The sequence below is a fragment of the Prunus mume genome, linkage group LG7 (genome assembly GCF_029339155.1).
Source record: "Prunus mume cultivar Tortuosa linkage group LG7, ASM2933915v1, whole genome shotgun sequence".
Classification (NCBI taxonomy): Eukaryota; Viridiplantae; Streptophyta; class Magnoliopsida; order Rosales; family Rosaceae; genus Prunus; species Prunus mume.
In genome coordinates, this window is record NC_142704.1 from 12,733,002 (window position 1) to 12,759,444 (window position 26,443).

A 26,443-nucleotide genomic window follows, 5' to 3' on the forward strand; every position below is an offset into this window, starting at 1 on the left:
ATACAAATGAACAAACCTAAAAGCCGTATTCGTTGGAAAACGAGTTCTATTATACAAGATATTTGACATCCTCTCTCTTAAGGATTTTTTTTTTTTTTTTTTTTTTTTCAAATAGAAGCGATAGTATAAGCTACAAGGACAAAATGGTTTCTCTCACACACTACCAAAGTGCAAAGAAACGCAATTTACTAAGGGGAACTTTAAACCAAGACAACTTAACTAATAAGAGATGAAATACTAACAATCCAAATCGGCCATTATATTGTAACTGGTTCGGCCTTAGTTTTGAGGTAAAACCGATCCAATTCGGACCGTGTCCACTCCTAGGTGGTGGTAGGTTTTAGTTAGGCTCTTAGGTTGCTTCAGGGTTTGGCCTATGTTGGGTAGGACTTTGTTTGAGATTATGCTTAATTGTGGTGATGTGAGCTAGTAGTTAATTTGTTTTTAGCATGTTAATTTGTTGACGTCTTAGGATTGGTGTTTTAGATGCCATGTTGATTATTTTGATTATATTGTTAAAATTATCTAATGAAGTTTCTCTTTGATAAAAAAAGAAATTAAGCAACAATAAAAAATACATTAAATGAACTCAAATTTATATTTAATTCCAAATATTTATTTCGTTCCTTTACTTCGTTGTTCTTCTTTGATTTAGTTCCACTTATTGCAATTAAAATACATTAGATGACCTACGTTAGATTTAAGATCAAGGATCATTTTTTTGTATTGTTGAGCTTAATAACAGTTTCCTAACACATACTTTGAGAGAGAGAGAGAGAGAGAGAGAGAGAGAGAGAGAGAGGAGTACCATTCTCAATTTTGGCACTCCTAAATTTGGCACAACCAGCAGTACACATAGAAATGGTATCAAGATTTAATCTGGGAAGAAGGTGATCAGGATTCCTGAAGTGACGATAGCATTGGATAGGCAAACATACAGTAAGACCACCCAGGTACGTTGGGCGGGAATATGCTTTAAGACACACCAACCTATTTTCCTGGGGAACATGTAATGATGATGTAGTGGAAATCTCGGGAATAATCTCACATCATCTTGTGGAACTGTGGAAGACAGGAGATCATCTAGTATTGGTTGTGGGCAGGGAGATGGTGACGGAGAATGAGAATGATCATCTTCATCTAGGAGAGAATTATCAGCTGCAACCATAACTACCCTAAGCAAAAACACATCATTAAGCTCATTATACTTTCCTCCTCCAATGTTCATTTTAAGATCTCATAAGTTTTCCTCTCAATAAATTGACAATAATTTATAGGTTTTTTATTTTTTTTATTTTTTTTTAACACTTCTCTGGTTCAAATAATTAGGGGATTTTTTTATTTGAGCAAAATAACTACGACTTTTGAGTATAATGTAAAGAAAGTAAAGTCTAGTAAATACTATATATTGTCTTTTAGTCAAAGTGATGAGGTTTTTTTTATCTCCTAAGATGAGCCATAAGCTTTTTCGCAGAACCTGACTTCGACCCCCATAATTTCCGTATGAGCTCGTTGTATATAACTTGCTTTTAAGAGCAATAAACCAAAGGGGAATGTTAAAGAAAGAGGAGGAAAATGAAACCAGCCCATAGAATGTTAAATTTCTTTCAATGTTAGACTTCACTTGAAAGAAACCTATTGTTTTATAAAGATCATTTGAACAAACATGCAATACACTTAAATATGGCGGCAGAGAGGAAGAAATAGGGGGTTGGATAGGGGTTGGGGCGAATCTGTGCGGGTGGTCGGAGAAGGGTGGCTGGGGGAGGAGAGGGAGAAAGAGGGGGTTTCTTGGGTTGGGTGAAATTTTTTATTTGTTCGTTTTAAAACTATTAATTTTATAATAATTTTTAAGAATTCTTCATTGCTTTTTTTTTTTTTTTTCACACATGAACATAAAAGTGAGTATCCCATTTGCCACGTCACCAATCTAACATAAAGTCAAATGGTACAATTGTCGGAGAGCGTAATTTAGTCCGATTTAAAAATATTAGGTTTGATATTGATGAAACTGAAACCTCATGACCCATTTCGTTAATGACGCCAAACATGTAGGGGGTAAAATGTTTTTAATCCTAATAAATTATTATGCTAATTAATTGCATCGAAGAATGCTAATGGACATAGAGAATTAGAAATCACAAATGAAAATTACGTTTGGGATGAAACATCTTGGTGAAGCGAAAAAGATACTTGGTGCGGAAATTACTCCTAAACTAGAGAAATGCTTGTACCTGAGGCAGTAACAATATTTGAGTAATTTGCTGCAGCTCTTTGGTCTTAATGATGCCACCATATATGCAATTACTTCGTTGGCTCTTCATTTCAAGTTAAGGGTTAAGTTGACGTTGTTGTGCTATGAAAATAATCAGAGTCAAATTTTCTGTGAGAAAAATCAACTGGTACAATAATCAGTTTCTTGTTTGATAAAAGAAAAGCATTTTCACTTATATTATTCTTGAGTTAAATATATTTGTTTATCATCACATTCTAAAAATTCTTTTAATTATAAAATAAATAAAGTATTATGTTGAAAATTAAATATTTGTCTTGAAATACTCTAAACTAAAGTTTGCAGTTAAACCTAATATATTACAATAATAATATATATATATAAAAAGCAAAAAGCAGAGAATGGTAAAGCATTCAAAATACCAGAAAATGCTCTTGGTTAATACAAACATTAAGAATTGAAATTATTAATTAAATAATTTTAATACAGTAAATTCACACTTTTTTGTAAAGCTTCTGGTTAGATTGTCAACTTTGAAAAGTCTGCTATATACTGCTCCCCTAATATTAGCAAAGAGTTAGCTGCTAATATTAGTTGTATCTATGGTTCAACTCTCACTACGAACCTAGGCAAATATTTAGGGATGCCTCTATTACACTCTAGAGTGACTAAGGTTACTTATAGCAATCTTGTGGATAAAGTGCATGCTAGGCTGGCTTCTTGGAAAAGTAAGATTCTCTCTACTGCTGGAAGGGCAACTCTTATTCAAGCTATCACTTCAACTATACTAGTGTATGCTATGCAAACTTCTAAACTTCCTATGAGCATTTGTGAGGATTTGGATAAAGTGAATCGCAATTTCTTTTGGGGAGGTAGTGAGAAGAAGCATAAGATTCACTTGTGTCAGTGAGATCTTGTGTGCAAACCTAAAAGTAAGGGCGGTTGGGCTTGAAGAAAACTCATGATATGAATCAAGCTCTCCTAGCTAAGGTTGGCTGGAGATTATTGAGGAAGGATGAGGGGTTATGGGCTCAAATTTTTGAAAATAAATATATTAAGAGCCAATCCTTTTGTGAGCCTAATATAGTCCCAAAACAAAATTGTTCTCCTACCTAGAAGGGGATTATGTTTGGTGCTTAGTTGCTTGACAATTTGGAGGCTCGGGAAAGGTGATAAGGTTAAGTTTTGGAGAGATAAATGGATCAGTGAAGTGATGTGCCTCTTATGCAGATAGTGGATCTTGCTCCTGATCTCAATTTGAATTCTCTTGTTTCTGATTTTTTTGTGAATGGTTGGTGGGATGTTGAGAAATTGAGGAGTGTTCTTCCTGAGGAATGGGTCCAAAAAGTTACTGGTTGTTCAGCTGATTTTCAGGGCTTATTGGAGGATTGTCAGATCTGGAAACCTACTTCTAATGGGTTATTCTCTGTCAAGTCCGCTTACAGCTTGCTTTTTCAGGGGGCAGCTTGGCTAAATCCTTGGTGGAGAGTTCTATGGAAGCTTTGAATCCCTCCTAAACTCCAAATTTTCTTTTGGTTGGTTTTTCAGGAGAAAATTCTCTCCAATGAGCAGCGAGTTTGAAAAGATCTTACTGGGAAATAACTTAAGAGATTGTTCTAGAGCTAGAAAGGTCTGGGATCTCTTTATAAATTCTACGCAAGCTTTGCCTTTTTTCCAAACTGATTTTCATCCTTGGTTGTTAAGCAATTTGTGTTCAAAGGCTCACTTTGCTCAGATTCCATGGAGAATTATGTTTGTTTTTATATGCTGGTATATTTGGAAATAGAGAAATGACTTTATTTTTAAAGATGAAACTAATTTGCCTTTTAACCCCAGAGATTTGATTTTTCTACTGCAAAGGATGGTTTCAGACCATTATTGGTACTAATAATGGAGCTAATAAGGTGCAAGTGTTGTTGGCTTGGGTCCCTCCTGAAGTTGGTGTTGTCAAGTTAAATATAGATGGGTCTCACAGGGACAGTACTGGTGCCATTGGTGCTGGAGGGGTCCTAAGAGATCATTTGGGTCAATGGATTGGTGGCTTTGCTGTCAATTTAGGCCGGGGAGAAGTGCTTGAAGCTAAGTTGTGGGTATGTTTTTTGGGTTGAATTTGGCTGTTAAGAAAAAAGTAGATGATATTGTTATTGAGATGGATTTTGATATTGCTGTGCTTCTTATTCAGAGTAAGGTTTCGAATGCTTGTCATCCTAATGCTGGGTTGGTCAACAGCTATAAAAGGCTTATGAATCTGTTTCGAAGGATCAAGTTTCAACATATCTATAGAGAGAGGAATGATGTAGCTAATGGGTTAGCTACTTGGAGTCATAATCTGAACCTGGGCTGTTACTATTTTGAGGAGAGTCCTGCCTGGCTTGGTTGTTTATTGCTTAATGATTCTCTGGGAGCTGTTAAGGCTCGTCTGATTAGTAGTAGTTAGTTGTTGTGTTGGTGTTTGAGGGTTTTCCCCCATTTTCTTCATAAAAAAAATTAAAAATTAAAAATAAAAGAAAAATCAGATAATCGATTATATTTTTAGGGAACACAACTACCCATAATCTTTTTTAATTCTAAAATAAATTTAAAATTATTAATAAATAAATAAATAAATAAACCCTCTCGCAGGATAGCGCGTGCGAAAAAGCTAGTAAATATAACGTCAATAATATAGCCGCAACGTATCTGTTTTTGTTGTTGTGTAATGAGATATTATGTATGCTTTACGCTTATGCAGTGTTTAGTAATGGACTCAGATTCAAGAGTGCGGTTTTTGTAGCATTTAGAGCAGTAATTTTTTAAATGAACTCGAAACTTTGATGGTTTAGTAAGTGGCCGCCACCTCGATAGATAATGCGTATATGGCCTAGGAAGAAATATTTTATTATCAAGATCAGATTCTGGATAGAGGAGCTTTATCTGCACATATATATAATACACGCTTACAGACACTGTCATCGAAAACAAAAATATTGCTGCACTAGTCTTATAAAATAACAATAAAACCCATGCTTGCATTGAGAAAAACCTTTGTGTATCAGTTAAAAGATAGATAGACAAAAAAAATATATACAATCGATTGCACTCGTGTGTCTCGGGTATATTTGTCTTTTAGTGACTCAGAGAGATCGAGCGGCTGAAAATTTGTCAATATGACATATCAAGTGAGAAGAGAGATAAACATAAAAAGGTATATAGTTGCACCCATGTCTCTCCCGTGTGCATTTGTTTCTGAGTGACTTAGAGAGATAGAGGGGCCGAAAGTTTGTCAAATGTCTCTCTCGTGCGCATTTCTTAGTTAGTGTAATTAGCTGTTTCTTATGTCCATTGTTATATAAGGCAGCTTTGAAATAATGCTTTAACTATACAGCGGATGTTACCTTGGGAGCACATAGGAACTTCTGACATAAATTTGAACCCCAAAAACATAAGGGACGCATGTTCAAATAAAGGCAAAAGTTGGTGGACTATCGAGCTATTTTTCAATTAAGTCAAGGGTTATAAAGTAAGTGGAGAAATACATAAAAAGCAATCATTATGTTTTTTCCTGCTCTCATTCTATCTATGTCATCTCATGATTATAATTAATATAGACTTATTATTATTCAGACACCAACTTTCCTTTTTTATTTAGGGGAGGAGAGAGCGAGATTCAGACTCTTGTACGGTTTATATGACATTTAAATTGTATCTTAAAAAAAACTAATAACATAAAATTTATGTGTACTAAGTGTTCACAAATTTAAACGGGTAAAGGAAAATCATCAATATTTGGAATAACATATAACTTGATTGACTTATTGAGCGCCAATAGAAAAAGAAAGTGATCACAATAATTTTCTCAAAGCAATAAACAAACTCAATATACGTAAAATATTACCATATGGCATGCAAGTAGTTTCTTCACAAGAAAAACCCTAACTCATCGATTCTACAAGAACCCACACGGAGACATCTTAGTACTGGCATTACAAGCCATCAGTTGGAGGATAAAATTATTCTTCTCTATGTCTAATTGATATATATATATATATATATATATATATATCTCCTTCAAGGTACACGCAGATCATAGTAGTGCACCAGGTGGATTTTGATGGCCAACGCCAGGACTATGACCAGGACTAGTTGGCCGGAAGGCATCAGCGCCTGACGACGACTCAGTCATCTTGTAGCGGTTTATAGTAAACCGCCCAATGGAAGGAGGTATTGGCTTGTTCAAGGATCCTATATGTACGGCTGGAGGATGTGTATGCAGTAGTGGCCTTGATGCTGCTACCAAATCAAAGTTTTGGCCTAGAAGGAAGGCAACCATAAAAAAGGATACCATGAAGGTTGTGGGTGTCATTTATATGAAGGGATATCAAAAGGATGGCCACACAAAACTATAGTTGAGAAGAAACCAAATAGAGAAGAACTCAAGATTCTTGAAGTAACCACAATTAGCAGTGATGCTTGTGACTAGCTATATGAGCCTACGGCGGCTATTTAACAAGTTTGTAACGGTCGCATGTGAAGCTTTCTTAACCTTCAAGTGGAGCATAAAATAAGGAGTAGCTTCACATGATGATGTTTGTGAGATATTATTGTAATAATGAAGATCAAAAAGAAAGTAGGCACACTAATAATTTTCATACCAAAAACGGTATAGGAATAATTTCCAAAATCGGCAAGTATAGCATTTCTTGACCCAGATCATTTCTGTTGAAGTTAAACATCTTTCTCACGGCCAATATTCATTGCAATGTATATATAAAATATTTTAAAGGGGAGACCATGGTTTTTGATTAAACAGCACCAGCACTTTGCTTTAACATTAACTAATAGTCTCTATCATTTCTGGTTTTTTTTTTTGGTTGTTGTTGTTAGTTTAGTATAATGTACTCATGAAGCTCGCAACAATTAAGAAAAACAACCAAATCTTTATAAAGGAAATGCTTCTTCCACTGAGTTCTTGGGCATTGTTGATTTCATGAAAAGCAAGTTATTAAGCTTTTCCTTCACAACTTGAGCGCTGTAAGTTTAGGTGTTCTTTGCGCCCGCTGTTACTACTTTCTATCAACACTTTGTTAGAAGAGGGAAGACGTCTATTTAAAGCTTAGTGTCAATTAAGATATTATAGAATAGTATTGTATTATAGTCACATAGTATGATTTTTCCGCATATTATATATAAGTAGATATTTTCCATAAAAGAATGAAATATCAAACCATGTCGTCCACCCATATTATAACACGTATATATATATTATACCACATAACTATATCACCGTATTATTCTATAATATATCTCTAATTAGAGGCTCTCGGATTTAGATCATACTAGGTGTGTGTGTATATTTTTATTTATATATTTTTTGGTCGAATATATATTCTAGGTTTTGTGTCCATCCCTGTGCACGCACGTGTCCACCACCCTTGTGTTTTCTGTATACAGAGAGGTGCGGCTTATTAGACATAGAGGTAGGCTTGATGTCATGACACACCAATACCGCTAAGTTGGAAGTTAATTATAGTGGGTCTAAAGTATTTTTTAGTATCTCCCTGCGAGAAGTATTTACAATGCCATGAACATGGCCCAGCACTTTAGTTGAAAATATCCTGAAATTTTTACAATAATGGTAAAGGATATTTCTCAATGACATGTGTTAATGTTGCTAGTGATGTGTCAATTACTAATTGATCATATAATGTAACAATCGTCAGCACATAATGTAGTTCGTTCCGCATGGAAATGAAGTTTTCTAGTAGTAATAATGATATATAAAAATTGTATAAGTCATTCTCGTTAGGTCAAGTTGGGAGAAAATGAGAAAAGTGCATGAAAACAAAAGCTTTATATATATAAAAAGGGACATACTTCAAATTGATTTCAGTTTTTAGTATTTCAATTTGTTCACCATCCTACGAACATTTCATCATAAAACCTCTCACCACAATTCCTCCATATTGCTTCATCCCTACTTCTCCCATGTATTTCTCGTGCATTTCTAATAGAAAAAATGAAAATAGACTATTGCGAGAGCTAATTAATTTTTAATTTTTAGCTTTCATTTGTGTACTATTTCATATACATTTTTTTTGTTAGTTTAGTATAATGTACTCATGAAGCTCGCATACAATTAAGAAACATCCTAGTCTTTAATTATAAAGGAAATGCTTCTTCCACTGAGTTCATTGGGCATTGTTCATTTCATCAAAAGCAATTTATTAAGCTTTTCTTTCACAACTTGAGCGCTGTAAGTTTAGGTGTTTTTGCGCCCGTGTTTTACTACTATCACCACTTTGTTAGAAGAAGGAAGACGTCTATTTAAATCTTAGTATCAGTTGAGAGATTATAGAATAGTATGGTAGTATAGTCACACAGTATAACTTGTTTGTATATTATATGTAAATAGATATTTTCATTTATTATATGTAAATAGATATTTTCCATAGAAAAATAAAATATCAAACCATGTCGTCCACCCGTATTATAATGCGTATACATGATATACCACATAACTGTATCACCGTACTATTTTATTATTTCTCCAATGGAAGCACACGGATTTAGATCATGCCAGGTGTGTATATATTTTTATTCATATATTTTTCGGTCATATATATATATATATATATATTTCTAGGTTTTGTGTCCATCCCTGTGCACGCACGTGTCCACCACCCCTGTGTTTTCTGTATACAGAGAGGTGTGGCTGATTAGACACAGAGGTAGGCTTGATGTCATGATTATAGCGGGTCTAAAATATTTTTTAGTATTTCTCTAAGAGAAGTATTTACTATGCCGTCACTTTAGTTTAAAATATCCTGAAATTTTTACATAAATGTTAAAGGATATGTCGAAATCACATGTGTTAATGTTGCAAGTGATGTGTCAATTACTAATTGATCATATAATGTAACAATCGTCAGCACATAATGTGGTTCGTTCTGCATGGAAATGGTGTAAGTCATTCTTCTTAGGTCAAGCTGGGAGAAAATGAGAAGAGTGTGTATGAAACAAAAGCCTTATAAAGAAAAAAAGGGACATACTTCAAATTGATTTTAGTTTTTAGTATTTCAATTTGTTCACCATTCTACGAACATTTCATCATAAAACCTCTCACCACAATTCCTCCATATTGCTTCATCCCTCCTTCTCCCACGTATTTCTCGTGCATTTCTAATAGAAAAAATGAAAATAGACCATTGCGAGAGGCAATTAGTTTTTAATTTTTAACTTTCATTGGTGTTATTTCATATACATTTTTTTTTTTCTACTTCCCTTTCACCACCATTTCTTCATCCCTCTTTTCTCCAATGTACTTCTTCTTTATTTTTTATATTTTTAATTGAAAACAAAAACTATAATTAATACGAAATGATTACAAAACAAACCCTAATCTTTCAAGTTCCCTGTACTGTAAAAATACAAAATACAAAACAGAAACCAACTTAATATTCACGTGATCATAATAAAGGCACTCTTAGCTAAGTGGTGGTACGGATACGTGACCTAGACGGATACCTATTGAAATTTGACTACTATGCATGTCCTCTCTCGGCCACTTGCACATTAAGGAAATGAAAGTCAAGCTCCACTACTAACCATTATAAGAAAAATCATTAGCACTCGATCATCTTCTGTCGGCCTCATATTCAATGACATCAAAGATATATATATATATATATATATATATATATAAGTTTATACAAATGTTATTACCTTGCGGATATCGTTGTAAATATAGAGAAAACTAGAGAGAAATAGTGAAAAATACATTATATCAGCACCATAATAACGTCTTAAATGTCCGAATAAGAGAATTTCAGTATATATATACGCAAATAGAGAGAGAGAGAGAGAGAGAGAGGAAAACTTCAAGCATGCTAAGCTCTTCTGCCCTTCCCTTACTTTTAAGCGCTTTTGTTTTTCTTTGCTTTCTGATCATGAAATGCGTACCTTTCTCGCCCATAGTGCATTTGAAACTTGCAGTTAAGCAAAAAAAGAACATTAAAGAATGCATCCAATTAGAATACACTAAATTCACTATCAATTGGATTCCCTTTGTTGAAATGACACCTTATTATTAACCCTAATATATGTACGGTGATAGCCTATATATCTCCTTTTTCTCTGTCTTTGCTTGACCATTCAGCACCATGTGATGTATCAAGAATAATATTATTGCAGCATGTCCACGCTAGACATTTGGAATATTTCAACAGTAGGCCTAGCCTTTGGGATCTTTTCTTTTTCCTTAAAAACTGTTAACTATGCGAAACTAGCTCCACTAGCATCGGTAGGCCATGGTGAACTATACTAGGTCACCAAATCTGTGATACTTAGATTAGATATAGCTCCCATGAACTGCACTTTACAACACAGAGCATAAGATTCTGTTGGGAGGACAGAAAAGGAGGGTTTTTATAATCGTCCTCGTATATAGTACAGATTTGGTCATTGCAACCACTTAGGTTGGACATATACATCTATATAGTACAGATTTATCATCTTCTGCAATATTGTCTTTGTCAAACAAAGACTCGCCAACAGTCTTCACGTACGGTACTCAAATGGTTTGAAAATTGTTCGTGCGAAATATCCTGAAATTTTTACAAGAATAATGTTAAAGGATTTCTAAATCACGTCTTTATGTTGCAAGTGATGTGTCAATTACTAATTGATCATATAATGTAACAACAGTCAGCACATAATGTAGTTCGTTCCGCATGGAAATGAAGTTTTCTAGTAGTAATGATATAAAAATGGTGTAAGTCATTCTTGTTAGGTCAAGTTGGGAGAAAATGAGTAGAGTGTGCATGAAACAAAAGCTTTATAAAGAAAAAAATGGACATACTTCAAATTGATTTCAGTTTTTGGTATTTCAATTTGTTCACCATTCCACGAACATTTCATCATAAAAACTCTCACCACAATTCCTTCATATTGCTTCATCCCTCCTTCTCCCATGTATTTCTCATGCATTTCTAACAGAAAAAATGAAAATAAACCATTGCGAGAGGCAATTAGTTTTTAATTTTTAGCTTTCATTTATGTACTATTTCATATACATTTTTTTCCACTTTCCTTTCACTACCATTTCTTCATCCCTCTTTTCTCCAATGTACTTTTCCTTTATTTTTAATATTTTTAATTGAAAACAAAAACTATAATTAATACGAAATGATTACAAAACAAACCCTGATCTTTCAAGTTCCTTGTAATGTATAAAATTAAAAAAATAAAAAAATAAAAAAAGAAACAGAAACCAACTTAATATTCAGGTGATCATAATGAAGGCACCCTTAGCTATGTGGTGGTATGTGAAAATGGTACTTAGGTGGTGAGGGGTAAATTTTACAACACAAACAAGACACAACAACCTTCACACACTTTAGACCTTGACCAAAACACTTATGACTAGTCAACTGCTAGTCATGAACAACCACATACAAAAGTGCACACAGAGCATGTCATAAAGTACATACAACCCTAGAAAATTACTAGTGAAAACCTAGGCACTCAGAAGGACCCGTCAATCTAGGCATCCCCTGTGCTAGCAACAACTATAGTGAATGTGTATGAAATCATTATAATCAAGTAAATACCAACCAGCAGACAAAGATTACTAGTCAACTACCAAGAACACAAACCCAGAAAAATTACAAATATGCAAAATAGAAATTGTTCACCCAGAAACCCACCATTGGGAAAAATTGAGAGTCATCAACTGATCAGGCAATCCACTAAGTAGAAAAAGATTCTTACAAAGGAAAAACAACCAAGCTCAAGAAACACCCAGATCTATTTAGGAAGATGAGCTATACCTCCTTCGTGCAATCTTCTTCTCCAACTTAGCAAAATTTGAAGCTCAGTTCTTCATGGCAATGACAGCTTCTTCTCTAGCTCATTCATCTCATGGCACAAGCTTGCAAGCTCCAACTCAAATCGAAACCACTTCAAAGGAGAATGACCAATTTCTTCAAGAAACCGAAATCAATCTTGAATCTGACCTAGATATAAATGAGAGAGTGTTTTATGAAGCTAGACGTAGATTCGTATTTCCAATGCAGTTTTTCAAAAAGAAATCAATAGGAAAAACTCATCGATGAAATATTTGGTTCTCTCTTGAGGAAGAAGAAGAGAAAGATAGCAAGCCAATCTTTCCAAAACTTCCACACAAAAGAGACGGCTGTCCAAAGAGGAATTTCGTAGCCTTTACAGACAAAAATTCCCTTAGGTCAGAATCACATCTGGCAGCAGAGAGAGAAAGGAGAATAGGACAAAGAAGTTGATTATCCAGCTGGAAATCCAACGGAGCAAGGATGACTAGTCATACGAGAAATAAATGACTAGTCATCATTTTATAAAAACAGTATAATGCAATGATATGCAATGCACATCTTACCTTTGTCAAATTGCTTGAACCTCTATAGGATATTTGTTAGTTAAGAACACCTAGAGAAGCTATTTTTAATCTAAAGTTGAGTTTGATAAACACAATAAAAATCTTATTACAAAGTTGTCAAGGGAAGCCAAAAGAAAAACTCAAAATGCATACATTAACAGTACGTACGTGATCTAGACGGATACCTATTGAAATTTGACTACTATGCATGTCCTCTCTCAGCCACTTGCACATTAAGGAAATGAAAGTCAAGCTCTAGGGACAGTATTACTAACAAGCTAACCTGAGCTATAGCCCAGGAGACTTGTTTTTTCAAAGACTAAAATACTACCCTAGCTTTGGCCAATCTTATTAACTAATCCCCACTAGGCTGGCTAACCAACTAGAAAACAAACCCAACACTCTTATCGATCGAGTGCACCAGTTCCAAGGCTGCTTCTTCTCAAGTCCACAGAGATCTTTTTCCTCCACCTTTGTATTGGGCTATTGTTTTTTGGGGAATTCTGGTAACAATTATGCTAATTTAGAAAATGACTATTTTAAATATATATTATTTTAATAGTAGTATCGGATACAGGGTTTTTGAGGGGTAAGGCTCTCATATTATGTCCCCTGTGTATTTTTTTTGTTATCAATGAAATTCATTTGTACCATCAAGTTTTCAATAAGTTTGTACGTAAGGTTAGCCCATGTAATTTTCAAATCCTGGGTCCGTCCTTGGCTCCACCACTGACCATTATAAGAAAAATCATTAGCACTCGATCATCTTCTGTCGGGCTCATATTCAATGACATCAAAGATATATATATATATATATAAAAGAATTTCTATACAGACGTTCATACATTATTATCGTGTGGATGTCATTGTAAGTATGAAGAAAAGCAGAGAGAGATAATGAAAAATATATGGCGTCCGCACGATAATAACATCCAAATGTCCGAATAAGAGAATTTCAGTATATACATATACACACACTGCATAGCACATTTGAAATGCGTACCTTTCTGGCCTATAGCACATTTGAAACTTGCAGTTGAGCAAAAAAAAGAACATTAAAGAATGCATCCAATTAGAATACACTTAATTCACTATGTTAGAACACACAGCATAGTGGATTCCCTTTGTTAAAATGACACCTTATTATTACCCCTAATATATGTACGGTGATAGCCTAGGCCAGCCCACAAGGTTGGGGAATATATATCTCCTTTTTCTCTGTCTTTATTGCTTGACCATTCAGCACCATGTGATGTATCAAGAATAATATTATTGCAGCATGTCCAGGCTAGACATTTGGAATATCAGTATGCCTAGCCTTTGGGATCTTTTCTTTTTCCTTAAACGATGTTTAGACGAGAAGATGCAGTTCATCTGGCAGCAACTGCTGCTGTTATTGATCTAATTGTTTCATAAAAACAATCCAAGAGAGATGACAGCAATCTGAGACACGCTACAGCGTGGGGGGAAGCCAATATCTCACCAATTGGTTTTTCTGGAGCTTCTAATTCTGAGCTTAGCAAGTTACAAGATACACTACAGATGCTTGCCACAAATATGCAAAGTGTGCAGGAAGATTATTCAAATTTAAGGTCTAATTTGGTGGCAGCTCTAGAGGCATCCAACAATGGTGGGCTGGATAATGCACAGTTGATGTCAATGTTGCGTGCAGCTTTGATGCCGTCGGCAACAACCTAGGATCAGATTTACATGTTTATATTATGTTATTTTGGATATTGAGCGTGTTTAAAACCTTGGATATATGATTAACTTTGATATGCTATTTTGGATATTATTAATCTATTATATTTATTAGGATCACTGTCATGAAATCGTTCACACGTATTATCAATTGTGATGAGTTTTTTAGGCATAACAAATTATACAATATGACAATTTGTTATATGTCATATTTTAAATAAAGTGACAATTTATAAAGCATCACAAATTGAACGCTGTGACAACTTGTCTGTCGTCATATTAGATACCATGTGACCACTTGCCAATCATCAAAAAATGAATTAGGTGACCTATTGTTATGTGTCACAAAAGAGACAATGTGACAAAACACGAGAAGTCACATATTGTAAACAGTGACAAATTCATATATCATCACAGTGTATTATATGTGACACTAAGTTATAGTCGTCACATTTGACATAGGGTGAAGGGCCTAATGTGACGACCCTTGTGACCCCAGAATATGGTCACTTTAACGTAACTGCGAGGAAATTTTGCCTAATGTGAGGAAGTTTTTTGGTCACATTAGCCTATTTTTCTTGTAGTGGGTGGTCACTGCCCCTCCTCCCCTCATCCCTTCCTCTACTCTTGTCTCTTCCCTCCGCCTTTCTCTTTCCTCCTTCCCTATTCCTGCCTCAATTTCTCTATCTTCTTGCTGGGTGTTTCCTCTTGAGGGAAAACCTTGACTGGGTTGTGGTGAAGTTGGAGTATTTGGGCGGGTGTGCCAAGATCTACTTGGATCTTGGTTGTTTTTAGCCCGAATCTGTTTGGATCATGGGTTTGTTGGTTGTTTTTGTTTGCATGTTCTTTATGTTGGTTGTGATTGTAAGGATTGCGGCACCACATGCTGCGGCTACGTGGTGTCAGGTGGCTGGTGTTGGCCTCTGTCTCGATAGAGGCGACAACAACGATTTAGGTGTGTTTTGTAATGAGTGCAACAAATTCTCGTGGTTGCTGCATGGTTTGGGTATCTCTCTTGGCGTCAATCAATTTCCCTATATTTCTTGATGAGCTATCCTTCCCTGCACCCGTCTCCATTCCCATATTAGCCCTTAAAGTGAAGGGATCGTGGCTGTGGTTAGGGTAAACACAATAGTCAATGCTTGTGTCACCATTATTTGGTGGAGTACATAAACGATGCAATGCAAGCATGCTTTGGCATATGTATGCTGATTTAAGTATTACATAAAGGGAACAAACATATCAGCATTCTTGCTCATTCTTTGTTGATTGATGCAGTTGTCAATGGTCATGCACACTCAAAATCTAATATTTTGTCAACAAAATCATTACCAATTAGGTTGTTCATGCCTAAATTTGGTTCAACAACGGGATGACCTCTTCAAGGTCGAGGTTGGGCAATTCGTTCAAACTAGCTTACCGTAACCTGTGTAACCGCCCTAGGGGAGGAGGGGGTGGGGAACACTAATGCGGTGTGAGCCAAAGACCCTTTGATGCCTAAGCGAATCGACTACTTCATAACAAAGGAATGAGAGTTTCTAGTACTTAGAATTACATACCTTTGAGAAAAGGTCATGCTACCGTTTCATAGTGGTCTCTCCAGATAACCTGATCCTTCTAAGAGCAATATTCTTGGATGACCACGTCCTAACTCCTAGTAGACACGAACCCTTTCTAAGAATAAGACTCTTTTCTCGTGCATTAAAAGTCCTTTGGGTTAACACCACGTACCTTGGAATCTACTCCAAATATACCTCAGCTCCTACTTTTTATTCCTCAGCTTAGCTCCTACTTTTTAGGAGTAAATCTAGGGTGAGGTAGGCAATATTCATGTGGTTCAAGATACTCGGCCAGCCCAAATATTTGGGATTTAGCTCAGCTTGGCTATTTAAGATTAACTTAGTAGGGATGGCAATGGGTTGAATCGGGGTGAGTATGTCATTTCTATTCTCATCCCCATTAAGCATTTTTCCTTATACCCTCCTTAACACCTGCTCCCATCCCCGTCTTCATTGAGGTATAGATTCCCCGACCCGCTCTATTACGGAAAAAATACAAATAAAAAGCTACTTTGTTAAATGATAAAAAAGCATTATGAGCATGAAATATATATCAATTCCATTTTTATTAAATAACCATCTAAACTAGTTTTAAAAAAAATTAATACATGTCATAACTACGTGTTCAAGACGTCATGATCATTACAGAATTTTTCATGGGCTAAATTATGGCATATATGACATTATTTTTTAACATTTCTGGTGGCTTAAAACAGGTACATGGTCCAGTAGACGATTCTATTGTAGAAACTTCAACAATGTGCTAGAAATTGAATGGTTAAGATTTTGATCTCTGCTAAAAGTAAACTGTTCACCACATAGGTGTTCTTTACACATATTTCATTCACAAGCTGTGTGAAAAATATATACCGTGTATTCAGAAGCTATCTATCGTTGATTTTCAATTCTATTCCTTGAGCTTAGACAATAAAAACAGGCAACCAGAAGAAAGGAGGACAGAGGCAGAAAAGCAAAGCAAGTCAAAAGGAGATTGTATAACTGCTTTCTTACTCTTCTCGAACAACCCAATTAGAAGTAGCATCACTATAACATGGCCAAGCTTCGTTTTCAGCTCGTTCACAGTTGTTATATCTAACCATTTTGGTCGTTCCTGTGAAAAGGAAGGAAATCAAAAGCTCAATACATTTATACAAGTCAACTTAGCCTACAGATGTTGCAAGTTAAACCACAACTGTAATTATGACCTTTTGTTCCAACAAGAAGCATCCATGGTTTCATCCGAATCCCAACGAAGAGAGTAAAAGTTTATAAAACTAACTCTACTCTGTAAAATTCTTATTTTTACATATACTAATACTGAAAACTTTCACTTATTTCCCTTGTACTTTGGCCTGTGTGGCACTTTGCCTCCTGGAAAAATGAAAAATCATTGCCAGTGGTGCCCCCTGAAGCTATAAAAGTTTCAATGTAGGGCTGCCAAACCTGTCCAATTTCCCATGAACTTTGATGTGTGACTCCCACTCAACCCCCTTTTTAGGGGATTCTCGTCAGTTCCTCTCTCCTCTCTTTTCTTTCTCCTTCCCCTTTCTTCTCTCTTCTGTGAATTCTCAGAACAAGGGTGAAAGACATGTGTATCTAGAATGGCTATGGTGAAGTGGGCATGCCAAGACCCATCTGGTTGATATTACCACTGGCTCGGACAACAGGGGAAATCTGAATGAATAAGAGAAATTTCAGTTGTATAGCCACTACAGAAAGGTGCACAATTTGATAAGGCAATAAATAACCACCACCCTCCCCAGTGGATGTCATAGGGAAGCTGGAGCAGTTGAGAAGCCACCAACGTTTGCTTCTTGTCTGAAACCACAGTTCCAAAAACTCAGGACCTTGAAACAGATCTTCAGGATGAAGACAGAGAGAGCACCCAGAAGAAATTGAGAAGCTTGAAAAATCTGGGTCGGAGGGACTGTTTCTTTAGATTTTGCACTCATCCTTTCCATTCTCTTCTACTTTGTTTTGAAACATTAGTTAGAGGAGTTTGTAAATAATGTCCAAGTCTTTGAGCATAGTTCCAGATTATTGGCATAGATTACCTTACATTGTTCTTATTATTCCTTTTAAGTGCTATTACTGTTCTCCTCTGGGACATAAAGTTGTTATTATTGTTGGCGCCAGCAATTTTTGAGGTTTGCATTCATTACACTTCAAGCATATCGAGGCAACTTCTGGGTATGGCAACTGTGTCTGTGAAGTGTTTCAATGACTTTTTAGTTGTGTTTAAAGGGTAAAGCTTGTGTAACTCCCCATTCAATTCTTGTTCAAGCATCATATAGATTCTTCCCTTTAAGTTATGTATCTCATGTTGAGCACCCATATGACTCCTCCATACATTCATAGACTGGTGAGAAACAGAAATGGAATTCACCAAAAAAATATGGGTTTCCCTGATTGGTCAAAGCCAGCGATATCATCATACGGTGGTCTTAGAGGCATGGCCATTCCATAGATAGCCATTGCAAATGTACAAGTCACCATACCAATTCCAGATGCAACATCCCTTTACCCCTGTTTTGAGAATTCGCAGAAGAGAGAAGGAAATGGATACGGGAAGACAAAGAGAGACAGGAGAAAGGAGAGGGGAGAAAGAAGAAGGAAGTGATGAAAATATCCTCACATATAAAAAATTCAACAGAATTAGACGCATTTGACAGTAGGCTCTACATTGCAACATTTTCAAAGTTCAAGGGGACACAAGACTTATTTTGACCACTTCTTTTTCGAAGTAGGATCATACATATGAATGCATTGAACAGTAAAATGATAATTCACTGCTGCATAAAATATACAGCCCATAGAAACTGAAATATAGATAATTAATTGAGATAAACTCCATAATTAGCCAAGATACTCAACCTAAAAAACTACTTTTGACTGAAAAAATAAATTAATATAATATAATATAATCAAGGACCTACCCTAAGGGCATTTTGCATAAGAATTTTCAACTTTAGTTAGTGTTTGCTAATATAGGCTGTCTGCAGCATTTTAGATTTCCTTAATTCAAGTCTACTTTCTTTGCTTTTCTTGTCGGCTTAACATAATTCAAGGCTGATTTCTAGATCATACTACTAGAAGAATGATGTAAACACCTATTTCATGGGCAATGAAAGTCCGCCTCTTATTTTCAAAACTTCAGCAGTTAGTTGGCCACTTTACAACATTTCATTCATGTATCTTCTAGCATTGCCCACTAATCCTAGAAAGTAAAATAGTATTACTAAAAATATAGCTACGAATATTGCTCAGATATGAGAAAATTCAGTCTGACCTTCAGCATGAACATGCCTAAAAGATTTGATCTGTCAGTAGGTTTATTCTCTTGTGAAGACTTCACAATGTCGAGATTGCTGATAAAGAGCTCATAAAGACCCATTCCAAACACCAACATCACTGTTCCCAAAAGATAGACATCTAAAAATTCCAAAAAACAATAGTTAGCGAGTCATTTGTTGAATATATGACTGTATAACCAGAAAGCAAACATGTATGAACAATAGAATTCAACAGAGGGACGTACGCCCTCGTTTTATTTTATTATTCTGCATCACCTACATTCCCAAGTTCACAGAGAAGTTCAATTTCTAATACTGATGGTGTCAAGTCTAACTCTAACTGCAACTCCTTAAGATGCTTTTAGAAGTGGTGGTTCAATTTTTGTTTTTGTTTTGTTTTGGTTCAGGTTCAGGATAATATATGTAGGCCAGGCATTTGCAAATGGTATATTTGTTTTGTATAACCAAACACTATATATGACATCCTTATATCATTTTTTAATTTTTATGTCGTAATCACAGCGGACATGTTAGTCCTACTTTTTAAATATGAACGAATAATTTGATAACAAGTTTTGCATGCAAAAAGTTCAAAGACATGCGATTCCTGAAACACAAACAACCACTCTCTGTATGTAGGGAAATCATTATGGCAAAAGTTTACAATCCAAACGGACTAAATGGATCATATATCCCAGAGAAAATGAAAAACAAAAACAGGAATTCAAATAGACTGTCATGATTGAATAGCAAACAAAGCAACTGTGCTCCAAATACACCACATAGCACAAAAAGGAACTATCGTCCAACAAGAGAGCAAATCATCAACTGTCTTAATCATAACTCAAACTAATCTCAGTTAAGCCTAATGACTGCAAATTTTTCTAATTTTAATTGTACCTCTATGTCCTTAACTTCAGAATATCAACACTGGATGAGTGAAAATGCATAAACTTCAGGGGCTAGTATAAAGTTTTATAATTGGAAATTGTAGATCTCTAACTAAATTCATTACTCCAGAAGTTAAAAGCTCTGTTCTTTTCTTGTCTGTCAAATCAAAGATAAACCATTTCTTTGCATTCTTCCTCTTGCTTGCTCTTTCTATAGATTGAAAAATATCTTTAGTAAAACCAATATTTGTTTCATGGTTCTTAAAGCACCGACAACAAAACTTAAAAACATAAATCGTGACAAAAATAATATTTATACACTCACCAATGGCCTCAACCAGCGACCAGATCACTTTACTGCGATTTACAGAGTATTCCATGAAAGACTGTACAACATAAGTGCAGCCCTGCATATCAGGGTAAACATTGTAAGCCAATGCTATGAGGAAGCTTACATGTGTAATAAGATCAATGTAAAAGCAAAATTCTATAGGATATCATGTTACTCTTAATTTCTAATCCCTACTACTAAAATTTCACTTCCTAATTAAAAAAAAAAAAAGGAGGGGGATACAGTGACAGCCACATCAACCACGATACATAACCATGCCAATGGGAATGCCACTTCAGAAAGAAAAAAAAAATATTAGAATAACTGAAGTTGGGAAACAATCTGATAGAACAACCAAATTATATCACACCGGGAATACCAGCAAATGAATGCAGTCAATCAAATTTTCTGGAATCCAAAGTGGTTCCACAATGGGTAATATTGGTTAATAGAAACCTCATACCCAAATTGTTGGGTATAGCAATCGATATTGGGCAGGATGCTAGATACATAACAAATCCACAACTGTTATTGCACATTTGTTGGAGGAAACTTGGTTACTTGAAGAGAAAAAAATAGAATACTGTTGAAACATAATAGAAATGCAGTACGTCTTTGATAGCCTATAGAAATGCACGATCAAGCTACCATGCCTATAGCTTCATATCCAGTTTTTCTTTAAAGAACAGAACATGTGGTAGATTGTCATTTGTACTAGAAAAGGTTCAACGTGGTGATGAACAACTAGCTAGGTTATGACCAAAGGCATAACCAACAGCTCAAATTCAAGAGATACTATCCCAGCTTGGCTAAACTGAACTTTTCGCTACCAGAACCTTCTTTACATTTAGCGCTCATGGTAGTTAAGTATTGCTGGCAGCTTTGGAAGTTGTGGGACATTTTTTTCAATAAAATTGGTTGGCATTTGTGTTTATATAAATTTCTATTGGAATTGGTGGTTGCATCACTTTGAGGAGCTCTCTTCTGAAATCTTCGATTTCCTATAAATAAAAAGTACAATACCCTCTGATATAGTACAGCCCGTAGGTGTTAGATTAAGCACTTAAACAATAGAACAGAGAAGCATATAAGAGACCGAGGAGAAGAAATATAGATTGAAAAGATGAGATAAAGGGCAGAAACAGTAGAACAAAGAAGAATATCGGAGATCGAGGAGAAGAAAAGATCGAAGGGACGAAATCAAAGAGTTCTAGGAAAAGGTTTACTCAACATTCAAATCTGCATTTTAAAGAACTACATGGGGGTATTTATAGCAAACTAAAACCTAGATGTAATAAGATAAAAATCCCTTGCTTAAACAGAAATCCTAACCCAAATAAAAAAGGAAACTTAAAACTAGAAATCTGGAAATCTGGAAAAGTTGAAATCCTACTAGAACTTAGAAAACTAGAGAATCTAGGAAACTAACAAATACATTAGGAAACTAATAAATTTAGGTCCTACGCGTACTGCATCATTCTCCCCCGGCAAAAAGAATTCGACTCCAACGAGCAAACAACCACAAAATGTAAATTAACAACGATGACGCCAACTGAAAGTATGAATAATAGGGGACGAGGGTCTGCAATCATTGATGTCTGGATCATAGACACCTTCGAGAGGCTCCACAATCTCACAAAGCTCATTATCGGGAGTGTTGATAGTTAAAGTTCGCCGCGGACAACGAGAGGCAATATGTCCTTTGGCATGACAATGGAAACATTCAATGCGATTAGTAGAAACAGCCGGTCCTTTGTTAGGTGGCGGTGCAGTAGGGTTAGATGGTTCTGAAAACCCCAACTGCATACCCGTAGTAGGAAGAGTTTGGTTGGCGGTTGCAGGATGGCCACAATACCCCAAATGTTGAGGCCGCAAATATGTTTCAGCTTCCAATGCGTGGCAATATGCATCTTCCAAACAATGAGGACGAAACCGACGGATTTCATGCCGAATATCGTCATGAAGACCATGGATAAAGCGAGACACAGTGATTCCTGGTTCTTCACGAATCCCCGCACGTATTTTCTGTTTAATAAAACGAGAATGGAATTCAGTAACTGTAGAATTTCCTTGGGAAATGGTCCATAATTGATCAAACAATTGCTGTCGATAAACGGTGGGAACATATTGTTCGCGAAGCTTCAATTTCATCTCGTCCCATAGAGTCACAGGCGGCCGTCCAAATTGATAGAGTTGCTCCTCCATGGAAATCCAATATTGTCTAGCGGCTCCCCGTAGTGTCATCTTAGCAATGCGAAATTTATGAGCATCCGTCAAGTTGTACCATGCGAAATAATCTTCCATGGCTTGAACCCAATCAAGAAAGATCGTAGGATCCCCACGACCATCAAAAGTAGGAGCAGTAGGCTTGATGTGGCGGATGACATCGTTGTCAAAATGGTGAGGGAGCTGAGTGTACTGATCATGTGGAACAGGTGGCGGGGTAGGAGTCTGAGTAGTCACTGGAGGAGGGCCTGCTGTGTGCTGGGTATAATGGGGCAGCGACATAGACCCAAAAGAAAAGCGGGGCTCCAATTGAGCCTTGGGAGTGCCGAGCGAGAGACCAATTGAGGTATGCAGCATGCCGTATGGCATGGCCTTGAGTTTTTGATCCACTGGTGGATTGGGCAGAAGGCCACTTTTTGGCGGCAGCGTAGACGAACTTGAGAGCACCGCTGAGGTAGAAGAAGGCTCCGCCGCTCCAGCCCGAAAGTGATTGATAAGCACATTAACAGAGTCTTGGAGTTTGTTGATGGCAAGGTCCGTCATCGCAAGATGTTTGTGAACCCGTACCAACTCTTCTTTTTGTTCAGCGCTGAGCTTGGAGAGTTGGGTTTCAATGCTGGCGATATCATCAGAAATTTTGTCTTGGAACTCATGACATTGTTCCGCGAGGCCAGCCACGATTTGGGGTGCCATGGCAGAGAATAGAAACAAGCGAAATCGAGGCCTGGCTCTGGATACCAATTGATGTAGTACAGCCCGTAGGCGACCGAGGAGAAGAAATATAGATCGAAAAGACGAGATAAAGGGCAGAAACACTAGAACAAAGAAGTATATTGAGATCAAGGAGAAGAAATATAGACCGAAGGGGCGAAATTAGAGAGTTCTAGGAAAAGGTTTACTAAACATTCAAATCTGCATTAGCAAAACTGGAAAACCAAAAGTTTGCTATACTACATGGGGGTATTTATAGCAAACTAAAACCTAGACATAATAGGATAAAAATCCCTTGCTTAAACAGAAATCCTAACCCAAATGAAAAAGGAAACTTAAAACTAGAAATCTGGAAATCTGGAAAAGTTGAAATCCTACTAGAATTTAGAAAACTAGAGAATCTAGGAAACTAACAAATACATTAGGAAACTAATAGATTCACCCTTTTGTTATACTATATTTTCTACCATTAGCAAAATCTTCTTTTTCTTGCATTCTATAAATATCATCCATGCCAAACTGGAAAACCATCCCACTGCGAGACATCTCTCATCAACAAAAGAAAAGTGTTGCCTTATACGTTGATAACAAGAGGAAGGAATTTGGAGATGGCAATTGAAAAATAACTATCATTTTTAACAACTAAAAGAACAAACAAAAGCAGAATCAAAAAAATTAGTACCACAAAAAGAAGAAAATAAAAGCAGAATCAAAACATGGTTCGGCTACAAGTAGAATAAAAGCTACCTCAGCGATTTGATAATCATACCTTGATGAAACAAAGAAACGACCCAATCAAAGACCCCAAAACTCCCAAAAACGCCATGAACCGAAATCTGTATATTACCTACATATTCAGCAAAACACCCACACAAAAAAACCGCTAAGAAGAAATAAAATCAAAACTATGCCAAACCGAATAGAGGCTACTTGATTAAAAACTTAAAATTGTGCCATTAAAATATAACTTGCGGTACCTTGTCTAAGTATTCCTCAACGGCTTCTACTTCACTTGGTGAATTCTGGAAGGAACTGGAGTCGGAGTCGACATTGGAAGGGATCAGCTGGGACGATGAATGTTGAGGGTCAGAAGAAACGCCATGTCTAGAGCTGGCAGCCACGGAGACGATGAATTTGAAAGCATGGGGACTAAACCCAGAGATCCTATTCAAATTTGGACTCAGTTTTGCAGTTTTGTTGAAGGATGATGGTAAAGGTGGAGGTGGTACTGTCCTAATGGGTTTTGAGAACAAAGGCCGAGGCAGTGTCATGAAAGCTATTTCGTTGGTTTACTGAGTTCGACTTTGTCACTCGGTGAGTCAGTTTCAGTTGGGAACTCGGGAGTTTTGAGAAGACGAAGCTGTTGCCAAATTGGAAATAATAGCCTGATTGAGAAGGTAAAGTTGTGTAATTATGTGTTTGGGAAAATTACAAAATTCATCATCCTTGTTTGGCTTGTTCTTTCTTTGTCTTTTTAATGACTCGATCGTATCGTTTGGCTTGTAGTTTCTGTAGTTTTTGCCAATTTCTTAGCGTTAACTCGATTTACCCCTTAAATTTGTACGCTATTTTTAATCTGTTACTTCAACTTTTTTTTAAGAAAATTAAGTACATGAAATAATTTTTATTATTAATTTCTTCCTTACTGTCTAAATCAACAATATATCATTCAATAATCTATCAAATCATTACCAAAAAACAAAAAGATTTCAAAAAAATTCAAGAAAAATAAACAAAAAGAAAAAAGAGAAAAAAATTTCCTGGGGACCACACCAGAACCCCACCTCACTTGCGGTTTTCTTCTCCTCGCAAACCCCCACTCCTCATCCTCCCCCTAATTCCCCCGTGACTACCACCCTCAAGTCCACAAGTCCAAGTTCAAGTCCAAGTCGGATCAGGCTTTGAGGAGACCAATGGGAGAGAGAGAGAGAGAATTGTAAAACCTCACTTTTTTGTTTTGAAAACTGGGGCTTTTTTAAGTGGTTTTTGAGTTGAGCTTTTGAAATATGGGCCTTACCAAATGCGAATTATGAGCTTTGAACTAAAACAATTATTTTTTAGCTAAAAAAAAAGGATCCAAAACGTTCTTACACTTGTGTACTTAATTAACAATAGTAAACTACCGAATTATCACCAAATTTTCAATTTTTTCCTTGAATTTTTTTTTGTCAATTAAGGATACGAACTGACTTTTTTCGCTAATGTCTCCCTACCGTCAAATTCCCTAACATTTCATCTACTTCTCTGTCAATATTGAGTAGGGATGGGAATTCAAACCGGAAAATGAAAATCGAGCCGAATTGGGCTGAAAATAATCGAAAAAAACTTGTGAGAAACCTGTTTTTTTATTTATTTAAAAAATATATATTATTATTTTAAAGAAATATTCATACTGCATATTGCATTTGATGTAATCTCCTTAGAATATATTTCGTGTAAATTAAATAAAGGGCAAGTTTATTTTGTTATCTTTTGCATCGAGTAAAGAAACAAATGTCCGGGGTATGCTAAATAAGAGATAAAGTACTCTAAAAAAGATTAGATTCATGAGACATTTAATTTCTAACTTTAGTATCCTAAAATGTTCCTAATCATAGGGTTATCAAATGGACATTGATAAACCATCAAGATTAGCACATACTGTGTATGCTCAATTAGGAGTATGATTAATCTCAAACCATTTGTGTAGATTGTGCTCAATAGTGATTGAGTACATTGAACGCAATCAACTGTAGTTCTCATACGAAGCTTTATCTACATGTCAAACGAGAACTCATAGTTGCAATAATGCAAATTAGTCCTTAGACCTGAGGCATCATAGTTTCATTGTGATGCATTATTGATCTTTGATAGCTAGCAAAGGTAAGTCGTAAAAGATCTGCCCATCTGTTTTCATTATTGTACTGCTTTTGTTTTACTTTGATTTACTCCCTTTTTCATTTGTGCTAGAGAATTATGAAGTCCTTATTTGTCTTAAGGCATAGAAAAGAACCTCATTGATTTAGTTTACCGTTTCAATTCACAATCGTTTGATTTTAAGTTATTTACTTGGTGTGCAAGTCTTTATTTATTTATATTTTCTTTATTTTCAAGTCTATTAGAATTCTAACTT

The 26,443-nt window shown here is 35.9% G+C and overlaps 2 protein-coding genes across 4 annotated transcripts; both read right to left on the reverse strand.

The window, feature by feature from the left end:
* Window positions 1-16,641: 16,641 nt before the first annotated feature.
* On the reverse strand, window positions 16,642-24,781 carry LOC103336685 (uncharacterized). 3 transcript variants are annotated; one of them, XR_016122185.1, is made up of 6 exons: window positions 24,309-24,781; window positions 24,101-24,178; window positions 20,389-20,470; window positions 19,170-19,312; window positions 17,212-17,554; window positions 16,845-16,991 (listed from the first exon to the last, which is right to left on the reverse strand). XR_016122185.1 is itself a non-coding variant. In XM_008239774.3 (5 exons), exons 1-5 carry the CDS (start codon window positions 24,600-24,602, stop codon window positions 16,788-16,790), a joined length of 801 nt encoding a protein of 266 aa, XP_008237996.1. In that variant the 5' UTR covers window positions 24,603-24,777; the 3' UTR covers window positions 16,642-16,787. The 3 variants fall into 3 exon arrangements, 1 of the variants encoding a protein (XP_008237996.1); XR_016122184.1 differs by having other exon boundaries at window positions 17,086-17,554; XM_008239774.3 differs by lacking the exon at window positions 17,212-17,554 and having other exon boundaries at window positions 16,642-16,991; window positions 24,309-24,777.
* Window positions 20,486-24,092, reverse strand: LOC148915515 (uncharacterized). Its single transcript, XM_089041751.1, has one exon. The coding sequence runs from the start codon at window positions 23,311-23,313 to the stop codon at window positions 21,928-21,930; it is 1,386 nt and encodes a 461-aa protein (XP_088897877.1). The 5' UTR covers window positions 23,314-24,092; the 3' UTR covers window positions 20,486-21,927.
* Window positions 24,782-26,443: the final 1,662 nt, after the last annotated feature.

Bases quoted from the DNA above. Each gene is read 5' to 3' on its own strand.
- LOC148915515 (XM_089041751.1), bottom strand. From the start codon at position 23,313: ATGGCACCCCAAATCGTGGCTGGCCTCGCGGAACAATGTCATGAGTTC.
- LOC103336685 (XM_008239774.3), bottom strand. From the start codon at position 24,602: ATGACACTGCCTCGGCCTTTGTTCTCAAAACCCATTAGGACAGTACCA. The intron at 19,313-20,388 runs GTGAGTGTATAA...TGGAATTTTTAG, and splicing joins GTCGCTGGTTGAGGCCATTG to ATGTCTATCTTTTGGGAACA. The intron at 16,992-19,169 runs GTCAGACTGAAT...TCCTTTTCACAG, and splicing joins TAGGCATGTTCATGCTGAAG to GAACGACCAAAATGGTTAGA.